The sequence below is a fragment of the Macrotis lagotis genome, chromosome 7 (genome assembly GCF_037893015.1).
Source record: "Macrotis lagotis isolate mMagLag1 chromosome 7, bilby.v1.9.chrom.fasta, whole genome shotgun sequence".
In the NCBI taxonomy this organism is placed as follows: domain Eukaryota; kingdom Metazoa; phylum Chordata; class Mammalia; order Peramelemorphia; family Peramelidae; genus Macrotis; species Macrotis lagotis.
This window is the reverse complement of record NC_133664.1, coordinates 84,173,783-84,194,575: the sequence shown is the minus strand read 5'-3', so window position 1 is coordinate 84,194,575 and position 20,793 is coordinate 84,173,783. Positions and strand designations below refer to the sequence as shown.

The window sequence follows — 20,793 nt, the reverse complement described above, 5'->3', positions numbered from 1 at the left end:
CAGACTTGCTGATTCCACATTTATTCTCTTTTATACCATCTGACTACCTTATGGTCTTTTACCTTCAGAGACTGCAAAAGAAGCAATCTAGAGATACTTGCTCTCAATGAAGTCAAAGTTCCTAATTAAAGGGTTACCCAGCCACTGCTTATATACCTTCACTGAAAAAGAGCTCTCCAAGTCTATTAAAAATGCATCCTTAGATCAACCTGAAATATTTCTCCTTGTAACTTCCTTCCTTTCATGAGATCTAATTCTTCTTTTTATGTAAAAAGGAATACACAAAGGGAATCTTTCACATGCTGGGCACCATATTAATTTACTTCACTTTGCTTTGTAAGGGAGCTGCTACTTGCTCAAAGATTCTTAGGACAGAGTCAAGGTAGGCTAAAACCATTCTCTAAAAAATCTGAGCCTACATAGGTCTTTCCTTTTCTTGATACCTAGATTATCTAGAAAACTCTTCCTTCCTTGTTCCTAACCCCTCCCTAACCCCATTAACCTTTTTTTTTTTTTTGTTGCAATGGTAAAACCAGTAAATGAAATTTGGGGGAGAGGATTTTCAGTTCTATGATCAACTCACCACTTAATACATCTCTAACAAACAGCTTTGACTTTCTCATCAGTCACAGTATTTGCAGTTGTACCCACATTTCAGAACTGGCAGTCCTTGACTTTATCCAGTCCCTGAGATCAACTTCAGTGGGAATGTCATTTGGAAAGGGATGTTGGAACAGGCACTTGGAGAGAGATGTGGGCTTTTTTAAATTAATGAATTTTAAAAGGAAGACAAATCCTCCTGTATCATGAGAAGGAGGGTGGAAGGAGGCTGATGGAATTATTGTTAGTTTTTTTTTTTTTGCATTTGACCTTGGATACTGAGCCAGAGTTTGAAAATTGCATGGACCGATTTAGCAGCTGCTTCTCTGGGGCTAGATGGAACAAGAGGAAATTTTCAAAAGGGCTGTGGCTGGACAAAGTTCTTGGTATCATTCTGAGTCACATGGATGGAGATAGGACTGGTGGAACTTATTGGGAAAAATAGGTACATTCTGAGTAATGTATTTTTTTAATATCTCCTTGCCTTTTGCCAGCTCCTGGGTTCTTTTCACTGAGTAAAGCCCACGGTGCCAACATGCACTCTATTTAACTCTGTGGGTGGCCTGAATCACAATGCTTTGTCTGCTCCCATTCTGAATGAAGGCCAGTTTTCAAAGGAAAGGTTTACATTGTTATTACTCAAAGTAAGACACTCTGGGACTGGGCCTACTGGGATAATAGGGAGGTTCCTTGCACAATTTCTTCATAGCTCAACTATCCTCCAGTGACATTTCAGAGAAAAGGTAAATTTTTCCCAAGAGCACTAGTGAGCAGGTGTTAATACAGTGTATGAATATGCAATTAGAATCAACTCAAACTTTAATTGCGCAGGACCATCCTATTTATAATAGGATAAATTATATAATATAAATTATATAATATATGTATTATATAAACTATATAATAATGCTATAAAGTAGTATTTATGTCTGCTTTCAGTTTGCTAAGTGCTTTTACAAACATTTCATTTTCTTCTTAAAATAATCCTGGTGGGGTGGGGATAGATCCTATTATTATCATCCCCATTTTACAGAGGAGGAAACTGAGGCTGAGTAAGGGTAAGTGACTTGCCAAAAAGGTATTCTTTCTTTGGCATTGAAGAGAAAATTGATTTCATTTTTAAATTTGATTATTTTTGTTTTCACAATATTATCTCATGAAAGTCACCTTTAGAGGATTTGGGTAATGAAAAGAGAGACTGGGATCGGGAAATCTGTGATTTCTGACTCTAAGATGAGATGATGGTGGCCAGTCATGTAACTTTTCTGAGCTTCAAAATCTTCATCTGGAAAATGGTCATAATAACCATATTCGTCCAACTCACAGGATTGGAGAGGAAAAATACTTTGCAATCTGTAAAGTTTCTCATATAAATGTTATTCTATATTCCATAAATGTTGCTATTCTAAACTAAAGTTGGTAGCTAGGTGGTACCACTAGCAGATAGAGCACTGGGGAATGTCAGAAAGTAATGATCCCTGATATTCTTCCACCTTTTTGGACATTTGTTTCCTTAAATGTTAATAAATCAAGTAGAATCCCTTCTGGTCTGGGAAGGGTGGGGAATAGATTTCCCTTCTGGCTGTCCACTTTACTTTAGAATAATTTAGATAATTCAGGGCAAGGACTCTCTCTCTCTCTCTCTCTAATGTCCCCAGACTTAGCATATTTCCTGGTCCATAATAACTACCACCTTAGTCTCAGTCTTAAATTAGCAGCTTTATTTCTTGTTGACCAAGTAAACAGGAGGATTTTGTACAGTCTTAGAGATGAGGTCAGAAGTGTGAGGTGGAGGAATGGATGAAGCTAGTCCCATTATGCTTATGCTCAGAAGGGTGGTATAAGTTATTACATGAAAGCCAAGGTTATTCACTGGCCAAACAGGCAAGTCAAACTTGCTTTCTCTGAAGACTGGATAGATGCTTTGATTTATGCTTATGCTCAGAAGGGTGGTATTAGTTATTACATGAAAGCCAAGGTTATTCACTGGCCAAACAAGCAAATCAAACTTGCTTTCTCTGAAGACTAGATAGATGCTTTGATTTGGTTCCTTGTACTATGCAGGCTCTACACACTCTCCCCCCCCCCTTTGTTATTTCATCCTTTTGAGTTCTTATTATCACTCTTTCAAAACTTTATTTAAAACATTAATGTTACACAGAGGCCTTTTTGTGTATCCTATGGTCAACCTAGGTTTGCACATTCAGCAAGAATGGAACTAAGCTTAAGGTTTCAGGGGAATGCCAAAAATGAATAATCAACGGACAAAGCCAGGAATCCATGATGTCAAAGAAATCTGACAGTCATTTGTCTGGATATTATTGATGAAGATGCATTCTTTAGATTGTGTTTGACCTAGATGACTCTTATTTTCTCTAAAAGTGTTATTTCATGGCAGCTCATATAGGAAAATATAACCCGTTCAGTTTTGATGTTGGGACAATATGAGGTACTCATAAGTTATTGAATAGCTAAGAAAAATAAGTTTACTTTGACTTAAAACAGCAAAGATATGCATCTGAAATACTGTGACACTTAAAGAAGGCAAGGGTTGGTCATTCAAGTCCCAGGGACTGCTTTGTTGCCTTTTAGAAAAAAAACTGATCCCAACTGAAGGGAAAGGGGAAGTCTGGTCCTATCCTAGATGTCATCCCCTGGAATCTCTGAAATCTACAGAAATATAGAGGAAGAAGATTAAACCATATGGCAAGAGGACGACACGCTTGCCTTCCCTGTTATCCTGTCTGCTAATGGAGTTATGTCAAAGAACCTCAGTTAATCTAGAGAAGATAAGCTTGCATCTCAGTACTCTCATTCAATGACAAAAGCAATAATTTTATCACTTTCAAAATAGATCATAAATCATTAAACAGAAAGGAATGTAAGAGTGATTGTAAGTTGTCCTCAGACTGCTTCTATTTAAATATGTGAAGATAAGATAATTTGAATAACCACAGTAAATCCTGATATTATACAGTGCCTTTAGGTTTATAAAGAACACCAAAAAAAAATCTGAAGTAGGTACTACAAGCATTATTAGCTCAGTTTTGTTGGTAAGAAAACCAAAGCTTAAAAAAGAGTAAATAATTTGTTCATCATCAAGCTGGAAGGTGGGATTTAAACCAAGTTTGTACTCCCTCCAAGCATAATATCCTTGCCCCTACACTACCCAGCCTTTATTTGCATGGCTGGATTTTAGAGCTGCCTAACAATGTGGCCACAGTTCTCATGACATGCTTCCAGGGAAATCCATGGGTTTGTTTGTTTTCAGTATGTGTGGTGAACTAGTTGGATGTATATGCAGAGGATCCCAGTCCATTTTAGCTGTATTGGTGGGGCAGCTAGGTGGCACAATGGATGGAGCACTGGCCTTGGAGTCAGGAGGATAGGAGTTAAAATTTGGCCTCAGATACTTGACTCATACTAGCTGAGCGACCTTGGGCAAGTCACTTAATCCTCATTGCCTCACATCCAGGATCATCTCCAGTTATCCTGATTCATATCTGGCTACTGGATTCAGATGACTAGCTAGTTTGAGTCAAGTGTCTGAGGCCGGATTTGAACTCCCATCCTCCTGACTCCAAGTTCTATCTTTTCTCAGTTTTTCCTTCCAACAGAATAGTTTATCTAAAGACCCTTCACTAACATTGTAGATGTACCCTACCCTATTCTTCTTCTTCAAAGCCAGTCTTCTGCATATCCCCATAGTTACTACCCTTATTCCAGGTACAAATAATACCAGTATTTGACTCTCTATTTCCCAGGTCCAGATAGTCTGATTCTTTTCAAGTTTATTATTCACTTTTAGAAAATGTATTACTCAGAAAAACAACCAAATGAATAAGGGTGTCCATCATGTAGGATGTAAAAACAGAATACAAGAGTCTTTGAAGTAATTCAAATACTTGTATCTAATTTGGACAGTGACCAATTGCCATGTTCTTTTCTGCTTTTTCTTTTCTGCAAGATCTGTAGTCTACTAATTTGTATTTTCTTTCCAATAGAATTTAGTGACCTGGAAAAACAGGATGCCAATAAGGAAATAGCTTTAAGATTCACCTTTCTTCTTTCCAGATAAATGGTGTGTCAGTTAGTCTGCTGCTCTGGAGTCCATCAATCATTATAAACAAAGGGCAGTGTGATATGGCTATAATGGAAACAGGTCTGTCACAAACACCTTTTTAATGCCAAGAATGCTCCCTTGGATTTAATGTTCCACTTGGTTCCTTTAAGAGTCGTGTGAAGAGCTATGAGAATTCTGGTATCTAGGTAGAAATTGGTCATTTCTAGAAAAGTTTCAAGGCTTAGACTCTCAAGTGGTGTGACTCAACCTTGGACTACCATGCATAAGCCAGATTCATCTCTGAATCATCTGACCCTAAAATGAATCCACAAGATATTAATCCTAGTGGAGAGCACCTTCCCATCTCTCTCTTCCCTTCCTCCAGTTTTTGGCACAAGCTGTGTTTGAAGCAGTCAACTCCTACACGAACCTGTTCTTGGGGAGAAAAATGGTGCTGAAACATCACCATGTAACCGAAGCAGCATAATTTAAAACCAGAAATATTTTTTATTTTTGGTCCATTTTTAATCTTTAATAAATAAATTCATTAATTAGTTGCTTCATTCAATCATTTAACAAGTAATTATTATTATCTAATGTGCACAGAAACATCTGGAAAAATCCTATTTTTCTAACTGTATCTCACCCACCCCCTTATTATATATGCTAGGCTCAACCAAACTGGGCTACTTGGCATCCTCTATGCACATTCCTATACATCCTTGACTCTATACCTTTGATTTCATTGTTTCCTATGCCTGATATACCCCCCCAAATTAGAATTATTTATATATGTGTTATATATCTCTCTTCCCAGGTAGTAAGCTCCAAGAGTAGAGGAGGAATCTCATTTTTCTTTGGATCTCCTGCAAAGCCTAGCATGTAATAAATGACTGTTGAATTAATAGATGAATAAATGCTGGTGGTAATATTAGCTAGTACCAATGCCTATAGGAGTTTCAGACATTGATTTAGCATGACACTGGGCAGGTTACTTAATCCCTTTTGAATCTATGTCCTCAAATTGTAAAATGGAGATAATAATGGTACCTATCTATTAGAGTTGTTATGAGGATAAAATGAAGTGATTTTTTGTGAAGCACTTTGAGATCTTAAAGCATTATATCCATAGTAATTATTATTATTTAGCATTTTTACAAACCTCAAAGCACCATATCAGTAATCATGTATTATTACTGTTATTCTCATTAATCAGTTGTGGATGCTTCTAGGCACTGCCTCTGCTAATGGCTATCTATGTGTGAGCCTCATGGTCAATATGCTTTAACTCAGACTTAGTGCAACCATCAATGAAAATTTTTGTGTCCAAACCTTTGGTAACTAAAATGCTGGTGCAATCTGTCAGCTAAATCTGACTTGTTAAGTTTAAAGTGCAGTGCTCCAAGGCATTTCTTCAGTCTGGCTCACCCATGATGGATTTCATCCCCTCACTTTGCCAAACTTTCCATTCCAAATGTCGTCCAGTCTCATCACTTGATGAGCCAGCCCAGTACATCTGGCTTGCAATGATCATGGCAGTCACTAAGCGCCTAAAACATAAGATTGGAAGCTTTATTTGACCACCTGTTGGGAGCTGGAACAGACCTCCTGCAGGTGAAGTTTGTTTGGGAGGCCAGTGAAAACTTGGCAGCAGACCTGGGTGTAAATATTGAATAGGTTGATAGGATACTAATAACAAGAACACCTGCTGCCATTTATAAAGCCTTTTAAGGTTTGCAAAGAATTTATAGATTATCTCTTTTCATCCTCATACCAACCCTATGGGGGGCAGGGATGATCATTATCATCCCCTCCATTTCAGAGAAGAGGTGGGATTTGTGGGATTCCACTTGAGCACTCTGCTCATCATATCATGTTGCTTCTTTATAATTCCTAGTTTTGTGATGCTCAATTCAAACATTTGAAACTATTGTCTTTATTGACACCAGATTCTTCATGCCATGTGATGTGCACTTTAGAAAGAGGAACTGTACTGCTTCCTAGATAAAGAAGAATGCTAAAGCACCATGCCTTAGTAATAGCTAATAGATGATTAGGGTAATAGCTGATAGATGAACAAATGATAGGAGGATGAACCCATCTAAATGCACAAGGGGATGATAGGAGGATGAACCCATCTAAATGCAAAAGGGGAGCTGGAATAGAGCAATAAGACTGCTTCATTTGACTTCTTTGAATAAAGCATAAATGACTACTCGAAAGATATATTGTGGAGGAGAATCCATTTTGCAAAGCATTGGTTAATTGATTCCATTGACAATGCTTCAAAAGAGGTCAGGGGAAGGTACTTTTTAGTGATTTTTCTAATAGACTACATGGATTTGACAGACTTGTTCTCATTTATTCAGTAACTTCCCAGGAAGACCAGTGATATTCACTTTGTCTGGACTGGGCATGGTAGCATGTGGTCTCTGGCCACTGAAAAGAATTCCCTCATTGAATAATTATTTGAAAAAAATAATAATGTTCAAACTTTCATATGAAAATAAAAATCATTCCCTTTGCTTCATCCTTAGAGTATTTGAATAAGAAACTAATGAAAAGACAAAATACCTCAATCTTCATCTTCACTTCACTAAGTTAAAGCAATTGTTTTGTTTTTTATCATCATAATTAGAAAGCAAGCCTAAGGAACCAAGTCAGCTTGGAATTCACATTTGAGGGGTTATTCAAGCAATCATCTATCCATCATCAAACAAATATTTTTTAAGTGACCTTTATGTGTTAGATACTGAACATAAAAGTTCAACGAATGAATTCTTATTCTCAAAGAGACAATATTTTAAAAGATTACCTGGCTTATGCATCCTTAGTAATATTATAATCACCAGTTAATTCTTTATTGCTTTTTAGTTGTTTAAAATGAAAAAAAAATGGGCATAATAGCTGTCCTCTGCCCTACTTGCTTCCAACCAGAGGGAAAAAAAAATAAGAGAGCCACAATGACTCATTAGACTGGATTAAGGAACCAGCTTTCTGTTCTTAGCAGGGCAAGTCCCTCTTGATTGAAAGCTTATTCTTTGAAAATAAGTGGCACCTTCATTGACCTTTAGGTATAGCATAGAAATCAAAATGCAGAAGTATTGATGTTGCCTCCAATCCTCAGGAGATGGTAAAATGTAGGCTATAGAGAGTCTACAAAAAAGGAAGATAAATTGTTTTCGTGGGTTTTTTTTTAGGTTTTTGCAAGGCAAATGGGTTAAGTGGCTTGCCCAAGGCCACACAGCTAGGTAATTATTAAGTGTCTGAGACTGGATTTGAACCCAGGTACTCCTGACTCCAGGTCTGGTGCTTTATCCACTGTGTCACCTAGCTGCCCCGATAAATTGTTTTTGACCATTTAGTTGTTTTACTCTTTGTGACCTCATTAGGTGTTTTTTTAGCAAAGGTGCTGGAATGATTTGCCATTTCCTTCTCTTGCTAATTTTACAGATGAGGAACTGATGCAATTAGGGTAGGTAACTTGCCCAGGGCCACAATAGCTAGTAAATGTTAGAGGTTAGATTTGAACTCAGGTCCTCTTGATCTGAGAATCAGCATTCTAACCAGAGTCACCTAGATAATTAACTATATGTGTGACCTGATTAGGTCAGAAGTTTATGAGAGTGAGTAGATCTTAGAAATGAAGGGATTTAGAAGTGGAAGGGCCTTTGAGATAATATATTACAAGACCATCATTTTATAGAAGAAGAAATTAAGTACCAAAGAGAATAAATGATTTGACCAAGGTCAAATAGGGAATAAGTAGCAGAAATTTCTTAGCTTTTCCTTAGATTGCCTTTTCCTTTAACTTCTATCAAGTGCTTTCATTAGAGATCTGCTGGAATTGAGATAGAGCTTAGACCCTTTTTACTGGAATACTTGCCCATAATAGTTACTATTAAGAATCATATTCTCATTTATAGAGGCTTTTTTTTATGAATTTCCCCCATTTGTCTATTTGTCTAGTTGGAAATTGAGTTGGAGATTTCCTTGAAAATCTATAGATATTGAAGTCTTCAAGAACTAACTTTCAAGCAAAATGGTTAATTCTGAGGATTCAACAATCAAGTATTCTAATGCAAATTCTAATACAACATTATTGACTGGAAGAAGACATCAATCTTGGCCTCAAATACTATCCTTGAGACCTTTTACAGATTAAAGTGAAACACATAGTTGAGAAACATTATTTTTCCAGTCATTTTGATTCTGAGGTAGTGAGGAGCTGTGAATAAATATTTTTAGGAACAAGATGTTATGTGAAAGAAATGTGTCCATTTCATACACGAGAGAGTCTAAAATGTCAAAGAATGCTCTCAGCTAAATATAGCGGATATGATCTCTATAAAAAAATAAGGTTCATATATTAGGAAACAAATGGTGCAGAAGGCATGGTGCAGAAGAGCACTATGACTGCCAAAACCAAGTATAAACTTATCATTGTCATATCTGAGGCTCTTTTAGAAATGGAATAGGGTAGGATAAAAGAACTAGGGCATGAAGACTAAACAAGCCTATGAAACAAGGCAGGGAATTGGGGGAGGTCCAGGTAGCAGATTATGGAAGGGGTAATCAAGGCAAGTGGGTAGTCAGAGTCAGGGAGATAGTGGGAACTCAGTTAATTAGGATTGTAGATTAAACTAAGATACTGAGATAGTTTCTTTATAAAGAAAAAACCAAGGATTCAGACTTGGGAAAAAGTCACTGTAGTATGGAGGAAAGGATCTGACTACTTCATTTGCCCCTTTGCCTTTAGGACAATACCCAAATTAGGGGCTCTTCATTGTTTCAAGATAATATACAGATGGGGGGATTCTAGGAAGATGGAGGAGTAGGTCAGAAAATTCCAAGTTCTTCAGAGTTCCTCAACTAACAGGTCAAAAACAGTCCTTAGAGTGAAAGTAGAGTAGCAAAACCAAACACAAGTTGTGCCAGAAGAATGTTCCTTCTGGGACAATTGGAGAAAATCAAAAGAAACATCCTGGGACCCAAATGAGGTCCCCAGAGTGAAGTGCAAACCCCTCTAGGCTAGCTCCCTCAACTAGTGAGCAAGAGGCAAGAACTAGGGACAGCTATGTTTGGTGCAGGACATAGGTTGAGGAGAAGGCAAAGGAATTTGGGAGAAGCCCCTTCAAATGTCAACTAAATCTATGGAACTGAGATTCTCAGATCCATGAGATTTAACATTTCACAAAAATTTTTGCTTTGGTTTTATTTTATTTCCTCTCCTCCAAATCCAAATTTCATTTTCAGCAGTGTGTCCCTCTTCTCAAAAAAACTTGAGTAAAACTTCCTTTTTAGGAACCAGAGATCTTCAGTCTGATATAATTGCGGATGTACAGCTCTGCTGTACTATATTTTGATTGTTTCCTCCTTCTTTCAAGTGATTCTTCAATGCAATCAAGCACTTCATGCATTAATTATTTTCTCAGCTCAAAATAGACAAGGAGAGATATTTAAATAAAACTATCCAGCTTGGGTTTTGTGCCATCAATTTTTTCCCCATTTCCCACACTAAGATGTTTTGACTTCTTAATCCATCAGTAAGGAATATTCATTTATAGTATTTGCAGATTCTTTGATTTATCTAATTAAGAAAAATTTTGGTCCTCCAAAATAGAAAAAAAAAGGCAGAGGAAGGAAACCTCCTCTGCAACATTTAAGCAGAATACGTGATGTATTTTCCCACAAATGAAAACAGAAGATTTTTTCCCAAATCCATTCACCAAAAATACCAGCTACTGAATAAATGGTGGGTGGATGGGGGAGCAAGCTTTTGTTTTATAGTTAAAGAGTGCTGGCTTTGGAGTCTGAGGATCTGTGTTCGAAACTGAACTCTTATCACTTACTCCTTGTGTGTCATTGTCACACCATTGAATCTTGGTTGGTCAGGACCAACATGGCTAAATTTGGAAGTGTTTAGGCATCAACACTTTAGGCATCAGGTTGGTCACAACCTGATGTAGCTGTCTTTCATAGAAAATCTGAGGCCATTCATACTGGCATCAGTTGAGAGAGTGTTCAGAAAGATAAAATACCAGATTTTTGTCACATCACCTCTCAGCATTTCATTTCCTCATCTATAAAAGTGAGGAATGAGCACTATATGGCTTTCAAAGTCTTTCCTATCTCAAAGTTTCTGATCCCTGTAAGTACTTGCAGGGAATGTTTGGTTTATACTCTTAGCAACACATACCATAACTGGTTCATGCTTTGTATAGTGTTCTCCCCCTTCTATTCTCTTATCCTCCAGCACAGATATGGGACTCTCGGTAAATGTGGAAAGACTGGTTGAGGAATGCATCAAACAAGGAAAGAATGAAAAGATTTCTAAGTCATTCTGTGAAATTCCTATTTATTAACAATTATTTTCTGAGACCATTGCCAAAGTTCTTTTTTGATGAGCATATGGTGTAGGAATGACCCCAAGTTGAATGGATGGATAGTTGGAATAAGCATTTAATCAGTATTAATTATTAAGTTTATGCCAATGAGGCACAAGATTCCCCGGATCCTATGAAAATGAAAAAGACTTTGATGCTTGGCTGATCAGGACCAACATGGTTAAATTTTGAAGTACTTAGGCATCAGGTTGGTCACAAGCTGATGTAGCTGTCTTTCACAAAAGTGCCATCTATATTGGCATTAGTTGGGAAAGTGCTCACAATGACAAAGTCCCAGATCTTTGGAAATATTTACAAGAGGCAACTCTGAAAAAATTAATAGGCAGGTCATGATTTGCCAATGCTAAATTCACAAACGATCCCTTTAAGTGATAGCAGCCATAACTTATGATGGAGTTGGAACTACTATAAGAAATATTCCTGGAAAAGGACACAGAGATACTGTAGAGAAGCCCTCTGAGTGATTCTTACCTTTGAAGGGGCTCCACCAGAGCTTTTGGAGTTCTCCCTGTTCTATCTTGTAATTCCTTATTTATCTACCCCCCCCCCATCAAAATACTTCTGTGTCCAATTTTAACAGCTGCACTAAGAAATGGGTAATGCCTCTTGCAGTAGCCCAAGGAAGCAATGGGGCTGTTGCCATCTTTTCCAGTGTTGGTGGGATGGAGATAGAGAACCTGAGACTTAAAGAGATTAGATGCCTAGCTCAAGATGACATAGCTAGTCTCAGAAAAGCCTGGAAAGACTTACATGAGCTGATGCAAAGTGAAACGTACTAGGTACAAAGCAAAAACAATGCTATGGGATGATGAGCTGTGAATAACTTAGCTTTTCTTAACAATACAGTGACCCAAGACAATACTGAAGGACTTATGATGGAAAAAGCTATCCAACTCCCGAGAAAGCTGATGGTGTCTGAATACAGACTGAAGCATTTTTTTAAATTTATTTTTCTTGAAGTTTCTTTCTTTTTTTTATAGGGGGCTATGTTTTCTTTTTTAAAAACTTATATTTTATTTGTTTACAAATTATATACAATAATAGTTTCTACCCATCATTTTCTATAAGGTTTTGAATTTTACAATCTTTTCTCCACCCTCCCTTCCTTCCCCCATTCCCCGACAGAAGGAAATCTGGTAATCTTTACATTGTTTCCATGCTATACATTGATAGAAATTGAATATGTTGGGAGAGAAATCATATCCTTGAGGATAAAATAAAATATTAAAGATAGCAAAATTATGTAGTACATAAGACACTTTTTTATAAAAAAAAATTTGAAGGTAATAGACTTTGATCTTTGTTTAAACTCTACAATTCTTTCTCTGGGTGCAGGTTGTATTCTCCATTGCAGGTGCTCTAAAATTGTCCCTGATTATTGCATTGATAGAATGAGCAAGTCCAGTAAGATTGATCATCATTCCCATGTTGCCATTGGGGTGTACAATGTTCTGGTTCTGCTCATCTTGCTCATTATCAGTTCATGCAACTCTTTTGGGGCTCTGTTTTCTTTCACAACATGACTATTTTGGCAATGTTTTACATGACTACACATTTATATCAAATTTCTTTCTTTCTCCTGGTGGGGATAGGAATAGCAGAGAGAATCTGGAACTCAGAGTTTTAAAAACAAATGTTAAAAATTGGTTTTACAAGTAACTGGGGGAAAAACAGTACCAAGTAGATTTTTTTTTAGAAGATGATATAACTAGGAAGTTGATTGTCTAAAGGATAGGATTAGAACCCAGATTTCTATACCACAGTGAAACAGTTTATATAGTAATGTTTATAAGAACCCTTTCAACTCTCAAATGCAAATTTATTTTTAATTATTCTAAGATGAAACATCATATTTAAATAGAAACAATATTTAACATAGGGATTTATTAATAACTATAGATGAATAATGATATAACTATTAATGATAGCTAATATTTATATAGTATTTCAAGGTGTGAAAAGCACTTTACATAGATTAGCTCATTTGGCATCCACAGTGTTATTTATCTTTTGTACTTAAAGAGGGCCAATGACACCACGATTATGTGATCAATTGGTTATTCAGTCCAATACAAACTCAGAAGACTCTGCCACAGGTCAGGTACATGTAATTCTTTAGAACACTTGAGAATGAGAAGGTCCTAGAATTCTATTGAATGGTTGGCATGAATTTCCATTAGTATCATATGATTACATTTTCCTAAAGGAATCTTTAGGAACTTGTCTCCTATAATATAAAAAGATTCCTGACCAAGTCAACTATATCCAGACATAGCACATAAGAGTGGATATAATTTCATTTTGTTTTGTTGTAGAACAAAGCACCTTCTTTGATGAGAGCAATATGCTTGGCAAATTTGTGCCAGTGTCTCTCATGTCTTACAATTGATATTGAAGTTTGTTATAGAGACTTTGAGAGTGTCTTTGTACTGCTTCTTCTGAACATCATGTGAGCACTTGCCTTGTACAAGTTCTCCATAAAATAATCTTTTTTGGTGAATATGTTTGGTATTTGAATAACATGGCCAGCCTATCACCTATGCTTTCTGCAATAGAATCTGAATGTGTCCAGTACCTTATCTAGTCTAGTAAACTTAAGAATCTTCCTAAAACAATTCATATGGAAGTGATTCAATTTCCTGGATGACAATGGTTTACTGTCCACTTTCCATAGGTATATAACAATGAGGTGAGAACAACAGTTCAGTAGACCTTCAGTTTGGCAGGCAGTCTAATATCTACTCTCTCCTAAATATTATTTCAAGTCTCTCAAACACTGACATCTCAACATCTATATGACCATCCCTGGAAAGTATACTTCCAAGATAAAATTACTTCATTTGCTGTAACCAATGGTTCCACCTATGGGCGGTGAGGTGCTGACTGGTGGAAAACCTCTGCTTTCTTGGGGTTGATTGTTAGACCTAAGTTAGTACAAGCAGCAGAGAATTGGTCCGTACTCTTGCATCTCAAACTCAGAAGATGCATTGAACAAAGGTCTCACAACTCTCCCTCCACTTTAATCTAGGTTTAGAATTTTTCAAATTAGTTTTCTATCAGTATGATAGCTGACCTTGATTCCCTTTTCATTCTTGTTGAATAATAATGTTTGTCCTTCATTTTCAAAGAAGAACACAAGATCAGGGAGGTGATGCCATGACAAGCACATGAATTAGATTTGAGTGAGGGTGTTCTGTGCTAAGTCACCAGTCTCACTTTCTCTTCTAGAGCCATCTGGGTCAAGGGACCAGATATGAATCCGGACAACTGGAGATAGCTCTGGATTTGAGGCAAACAGGGTTCAGTGACTTGCCCAAGGTCACACAGCTAAGAAGTGTCTGAGATGGCGTTCGAACTCCTATCCTTTTGACTCCAAAGTCAGTGCTCTATCCGCTGCACCACCAAGCTGCTCTTCTCATTGAAGTTGTGATAATATCACAGAAAACATCATTCTAAAAAGCATGGTAGCAAGTACAAAGCCTTACTTCATTCCATTAGTGACTGGGAAAGCATGAAAGAATATCATTCTTAATCTAGAACCAGTGCAAGCATATCATCATGGAACTGGTGTACAATACTGATGAACTTCTCTGGACAACCAAACAGTATCAAAGGCCTTAGTCAGATGGACAAATATTGTATTCAGACCTCTGTTCTGTACCCATTTCTCCTGTTGTTGTTGGACAGCAACTATGGGTTAACTATTCCTCAGCCCTTTCTCACAGTAATCCTGGGAGGGGTTGTTATTACTAATCTCCATTTTACAGATAAGAAAAACAAAAGAGATTAAGTGACTTGCTCAGTCAGGGTCACAGTCTAGTAAGTGTCTGAAGCAGAATTAAAATTTAGATTTTTCTGATTGGCATGGGAGGGAATGGAACTGAGTTACTAGGAAGAAAGTTAAATCCAAATGTATTGGATGAGAAACATTAATGTGGGTGATTTTTACAAATAAAAGAACTGACTTGCTTAAAGGGGAAGTTTAAACAATGTTTAAACATGAATTTGTCCCTCACTTAACTTACCACATTATTTCAAAAACAATCACCTATTCCACATAATTCCCTGAAGTAGGAAATTGTTTTTCTTAAAAAAAAAGCCGCTACAGTAACAGCAGGACCCGATTCATTGCTACCAAACAACTTAGATCATGAAGCTTTAAAAAAATGCATTGACCTCATTCTACCTAAAAATCTAAGAGTGAATCTTCTACTAAAGAAAAAAACCAACCCACCCACTTTTTCCTCAAGAGTGTCTGACCATAAAGAACAGAAGCCTGTTAATGTTGAACAGACATGTTTGCAGACAATGAAAGAATCAGCTATCTCTTTGAGAAATAAGAGTTTATTGTAACCTACAGGGCATGGCACATAGGAAATATTTAGTAAATATTCTAAAATACTCTTGGTTAACACCCTGATAATGATGTGCAGAGAAATAGAATAATATGGACTAATGTAGCCATCTCCTTGTTGTTTGTGACTGGTTGGCTTAGTTGGCTTAGTTTAGATGTAGTGTAAAGTTAGCAAGGATTGGGTCTAGTATGGAACAGTTATTTATATAGATTCTATGACTGCAGAATATGGAAAGTCACAAGGGACATTGGATGAGAAATGTGTCACTTAAATTCATCACCCACACAAAGAAAGAAGATCTTAGTCCACATGCTCTTCTGGCAGGGGATCAGAAGGTCTGTCCGAATTCCGAAGGATAATTCATAGTCAACTATACTTTACTTAAACTAATTTACAAATTTTTCCCTTAGAGTTAAATAATTTGTAGCATAACCAAGTTGGCCTTAAATTTCATGAAAAGTACTAAAATGGCAAAATTTCCTTGTGTTTCCACTTTAGGGAAGGCAAGAAGCATTGAAATCCAAAACACTTGTACCTTCTTTTTTAAAAATGTTTTGCTTTTCCAAAGCTACAGAGATATGAATTTTAATATTGTGAAGGAGAAGAAAAAATGAAAAAATGAAATTTTTATAATTTAAAACTATTATTACATAATTTTATTATTATCTGTTTCAACTCAATACTATGAAAACTCAGGGCCTGAAAAATTGACCTATATCCCTTCCAATGTGTTATCTTCCTTAAGGGAGCATTCTGGTATCAACTTTTAGATTGTTCATTTACCCAGAAGAAGGTCCTACAATTCCATTGGATGGATGGCATGAATTTCCATTAATATCATATGATTCCATTTTCCTAAAGGAATCTCCTATAATATGACAAGATTCCTGACCAAACCAACTTTATCTAGACATAGCACATAAAAATTTCTTCTCTTCACCAACAGCTAGAATGCCAAACCTAGAAACAGGAAGGTTTAAATTCTGCCTTTTACTCTGTTGTAGACTCAGAGTTGGAAGACTTTCGAGAAGGCAGTCTAAAATAATCTCATTTCTGAAGAGATCCGATGACCTGCCCAGGATCCATAGGCCAGACAGCTCTTATATGTCTTACTACAAGCCCTGACCATGCTGGCAACTCCCTACACAAAGATGGATGTATTCCTTACTTGCCTAGATAGTCTTGTTTCTTTTAATGATCACATGTATTCCAGACTCTAGGATTCTGGTCACAACTACATTCCTATTTTCAAATCTCTTAACAATGAACACGTTGCCACAGGGTCATCTTATCTGGCATAACTCATTTCCTACTCTGCTGTTGGAGATGGGTGCGAACTGCTAATATCTTAAAAGATAACTTTCAAATAACATGAACTGCAAAAAAATATTTAAGTAATTAATTTCAGTCTGTGTTCCCTCTGCCTGTCCCCATCATGATTTAGAATCAAGGTACAGCTAAGTGGACCTTTCCCAACATGCAGTCAACCACATAATTATAAACTGAAGTTGAAAACTGGGGTCTCTGGGAAGAAGGCAGCATGGAGTTGGGTAATGTAGACCTGAAAAGTAACTTTCAGAACAACTCTACTTCTGGGCTCCTTTTCACAGGGAGTGGAGCTCCATCCTTTCCACTGATTGGAATCATACAGCAATTGGAATAAATAAGTACATGGGATTAGAGAGCAAATTCTCCTAGAGGGAAGGCCTGTAGGACATTTCAAGTGTTTCTTCTCAATGATTATGGACATGAAGTCCATATTTTTGAGCATCTACTGTGGACCAGGCACTATTCTGGTAAAGGATAAAAATAAAAGCAAAAGACTTTGATGGAGATAAAATTTATAAATAGTTAATTTGAGCAGGTGTTTTGAGAGCTGGTTTGAAAAGATTAACCAAATTATAGCTTCACATCTATTTTCTAGACAGAGAATAGAGTAAGAAATGATCCCTCACTATGTAGTCTTTACAACCTCTGGAAAAGTTAAAATCAGAAAATAACAAGAAATCTGGATACCTAGTCCACACATGCTTTACAGATGACAAACCATAGTTACATTTTATTGAGAAAATCGAGACATCTAAAACTGGTAGATTCAATGGTCAAGAGCAAGCTAATGAGGTTCTCCTGGCATAGCCCAGACCTGATTTCTGTTTTCTGAAAGCCCATTCAGAAATCAGATTACTAGGAAGGAGTGCTCACATTTTGAAAAAGCCTCATGAAAAATGTTCCTATGGTTTCTACTAAATCATCAAAATTTCCTCAAAGTCATTAAGCTCATTGCTGCATGGTGGCTTTGGAAAAGAATCCATATGGATTCTCTTATGCTGAAATTTAATTTTTTAAAGTTTAGTTAGTTAATCTATGCAGCAATAATTTTCTATGTTATAAAACCTTCAAGGTTTTCCTCTACTAAAATTTAAAAACATTGTAAAATCAAATTTAGTGACAATAAGGCATTATATGCATTTAAAATTCAAACAAGCTGTTAATTAACCCTTTAAAATAATGAAGTATTATGACTCATTAATAGCAAGACAGAATTTCAGCATATATAGAGTAAAATCTTGTACATAGGAAGCTGAATGATAGTTCACTTGGTTTTTTTCATTGGCTACAAAACTGGGTGGAAGTTAAAATATCTTGTATTATCTTCCTGGGTGTTTCTTGTCTGTAGCATAACGATTAATGGGGTTTTCTAATAGGAAATCTCTGAAGAAAATGATATACAACAGATTCACTTCTATCTTCTAAAGAATAAAAGGGAAAAGTTAGAAAGGTCAAGAGTTTGTGATAAAAATGACTAGTAAAGGGATGAACCAAAGAGAGGAGATGAAAGATCTAAGACATCAGGAAATACTGTAGAATCCACCAGACTTTCTCCTTCCATAATGAGGAGCTAGAGATAGGTAAGCAGTAGAATGCTTTATATCTTTGGGCTGGTCTTGAGTTTTGTCTTAGTATGATCAATGTCATGCCATATTTTTGTCCCTTCATCATCTTTCATTAAAAGTGCACCTGCTTCCTCAAAAATGTTTTATAATGTGTTGGCCTTCCTCAACCATGCTGTGAAGAAAATGGAATGTGAACATAGTTTAAACAAAGCTGAAATCCACCTACTGAGAAAGCACATGGTAATTCACTTTCCTGATAATCAGCCAGATAACGTGAAAATCATGCAGGATCTAAAGTGTGGCATTGTAGAAAGGGCAGGATCTCCAATGGCAATTGCTGGGAAAGTTGACATTAATAGAATTCCTCACTTGGAAGGTTGATACAATAATTCATATGAAAGAAATTGTTCTCAGCACTTTTAAATAGCTTCATTAATTCAGGAAAGCTTCATATAGAATATGATAGATACCTTTATAACCTCCCTGAAGACTATGCTGACAAAGTAAGGTAGCCCTGACAAGGAGAGAAATGTTACCTGCTGAATCACCACTATCTTTAGCTAGCTATTGTTGGCAGCAGTGACTCACTCTACCTCATTGCTTTACTCTTGACTATCCCTTTTGTTCATGAACTGGGACCAAGGAAAGAAATAAATAAAGAAAGAAATAATGTGGCAGGTTTTTTTTATAAATTTTTTATAAATTTTTATAAATTCTAAACTGTAGCACAGCATAGAAAATTAGTAGTGTGAACAATGAAACCTGTGTACAACATGAGATGGCAACTATATACATTTGATAGCTTTCCTTTTTTTGGTGGGGGGAATCTAAGATCCCGGGGCTGACCCCAATTTTTCAATTAGATCAGTCAGTATTCCAAAGGATAGTTCAGAGTCAACTCTATTTTCCTTAATCTGTTTGTGATCTAATGTAATTTTGTTTCTAGTTATAGTCTTATACCTTCAATTATTGACTATGTCTTCTCAGAATGAGTCAACTCTTTTTTTTTCTCTCTTTATAAAATATTGGATCTCCTTATCTGGTCCAGGTCAGAAATGCAATGGCCTTTTATGGATCCCATACCAGTAGTGATAAACATGGAAGTTCTGACCTGTACTATTTTTCTGGCCATAGGTGGTCTGATGGTCCTTTGCTTTCATAGGTGTAGCATTTTAGTGACTGGCTTAGTGTAGAAACATTAGATTCAGTCCTAAGCCCTCTTATATAGCTTAGAACTTCCTACTTCAAACAGTCCACCAGTCTCTGCCTCCTCAGCAGCAGGAATCACAGGAGTGTACTATCATGCTTGGTGACAACTTCTTAATAAACAGTTAGTATGAAACAGAATAAAGAAAAACACAGGAGCAGCTAGGTAGTACAGTGGATAGAGCAATGACACTGGAGTCAGGAGGACTTGAGTTCAAATCCAGCCTCAGAAACTTAATAATTACCTAGCTGTGTGATGTTGGGCAAGTCACTTAAGCTCATGATCTTGCAAAAAAAAAAAAGAAAAATACAAAGCTTCCAAACTCAAACTAACATCTTACTTAGTTTAATCACTGAACTAATATGAGTATGCTTAACTAGTTCCAGAATGAAAGGCAAAATACTCTAGATAGGTTCAGAAGATGAGCAAAATTTCATCTTTTCCTATTTGACTTGCAAAATATAAGTATGAAGGAATAGACAGTGAAAATATCTTACCTTATTGTCATCTTCAAAGTCAATATAGCCACAGGCACTTATGAAATCTGGAAACATCTCTGACCATCCCTCACTAGTACAATTTTTGCTGATATTTCCTGTAAGACAAAATTCAGACATTTACTCTATAGGTTTGTCAAAGTGTCCCCATTAGCAATACTTCAATCAGCTACAGACAAATGGTACCTTCTTGGATGAGCTTTGAAGACTGAACAGCATGGGGACTCTTAAAGGATAGAATCTGCCCTCTCATAATCAGAAATACATCTATGCCTGACTTTTGATTATTCAGGAACCAATTAAGAAGCTAACCTATCATTCTGGCTCCCTCCTGCTGCCTGACTGCTTGCCATTATGCTTCTCATTAGAACCAGAAAGTGGAAAGGGCAAGTTAGAGGGGTGGAAAAAAAGCAAAGTAGGAGAGAGGATGTTCAGATTATTATTATCTTGTTCCAGTCCCTTGAATAATTGGCTTAATTCTTCCCTTAAAATGAACACAAAGTAGTTACCACAAAGTAGAATGCATTGCCCTGGAAGATATTGGGTTCCTTCCTTCTAAGGGTCTCCAGGCAAAGGGTAGATGAGTTTGTCAAGTATTTTGTAGAAGGGATTATTTTTCAGATGAGGACTGGGCTAGGTGGCCTTAGAGACCATTTCCAATTTTGAGAACCTGTGGATCTGTGGCAGAGAAACACCTCAGAACTGCCCTCTAAGACAAGAGAGATAAGTATAATGTGTGGTTACGGGACTCTTCATGTGTTCTCATTGGT

General features: G+C 36.7%; 1 protein-coding gene across 2 annotated transcripts in view; it reads right to left on the bottom strand.

The window, feature by feature from the left end:
* Window positions 1-20,793, bottom strand: part of VIPR2 (vasoactive intestinal peptide receptor 2) — a 143,401-nt gene that overhangs the window by 65,573 nt on the left and 57,035 nt on the right. For both annotated transcript variants that reach the window (XM_074193239.1, XM_074193240.1), the window contains exon 4: window positions 20,024-20,121. In XM_074193239.1, the coding sequence (XP_074049340.1) occupies window positions 20,024-20,121 (98 nt within the window). The remainder of the gene's footprint in view (window positions 1-20,023; window positions 20,122-20,793) is intronic.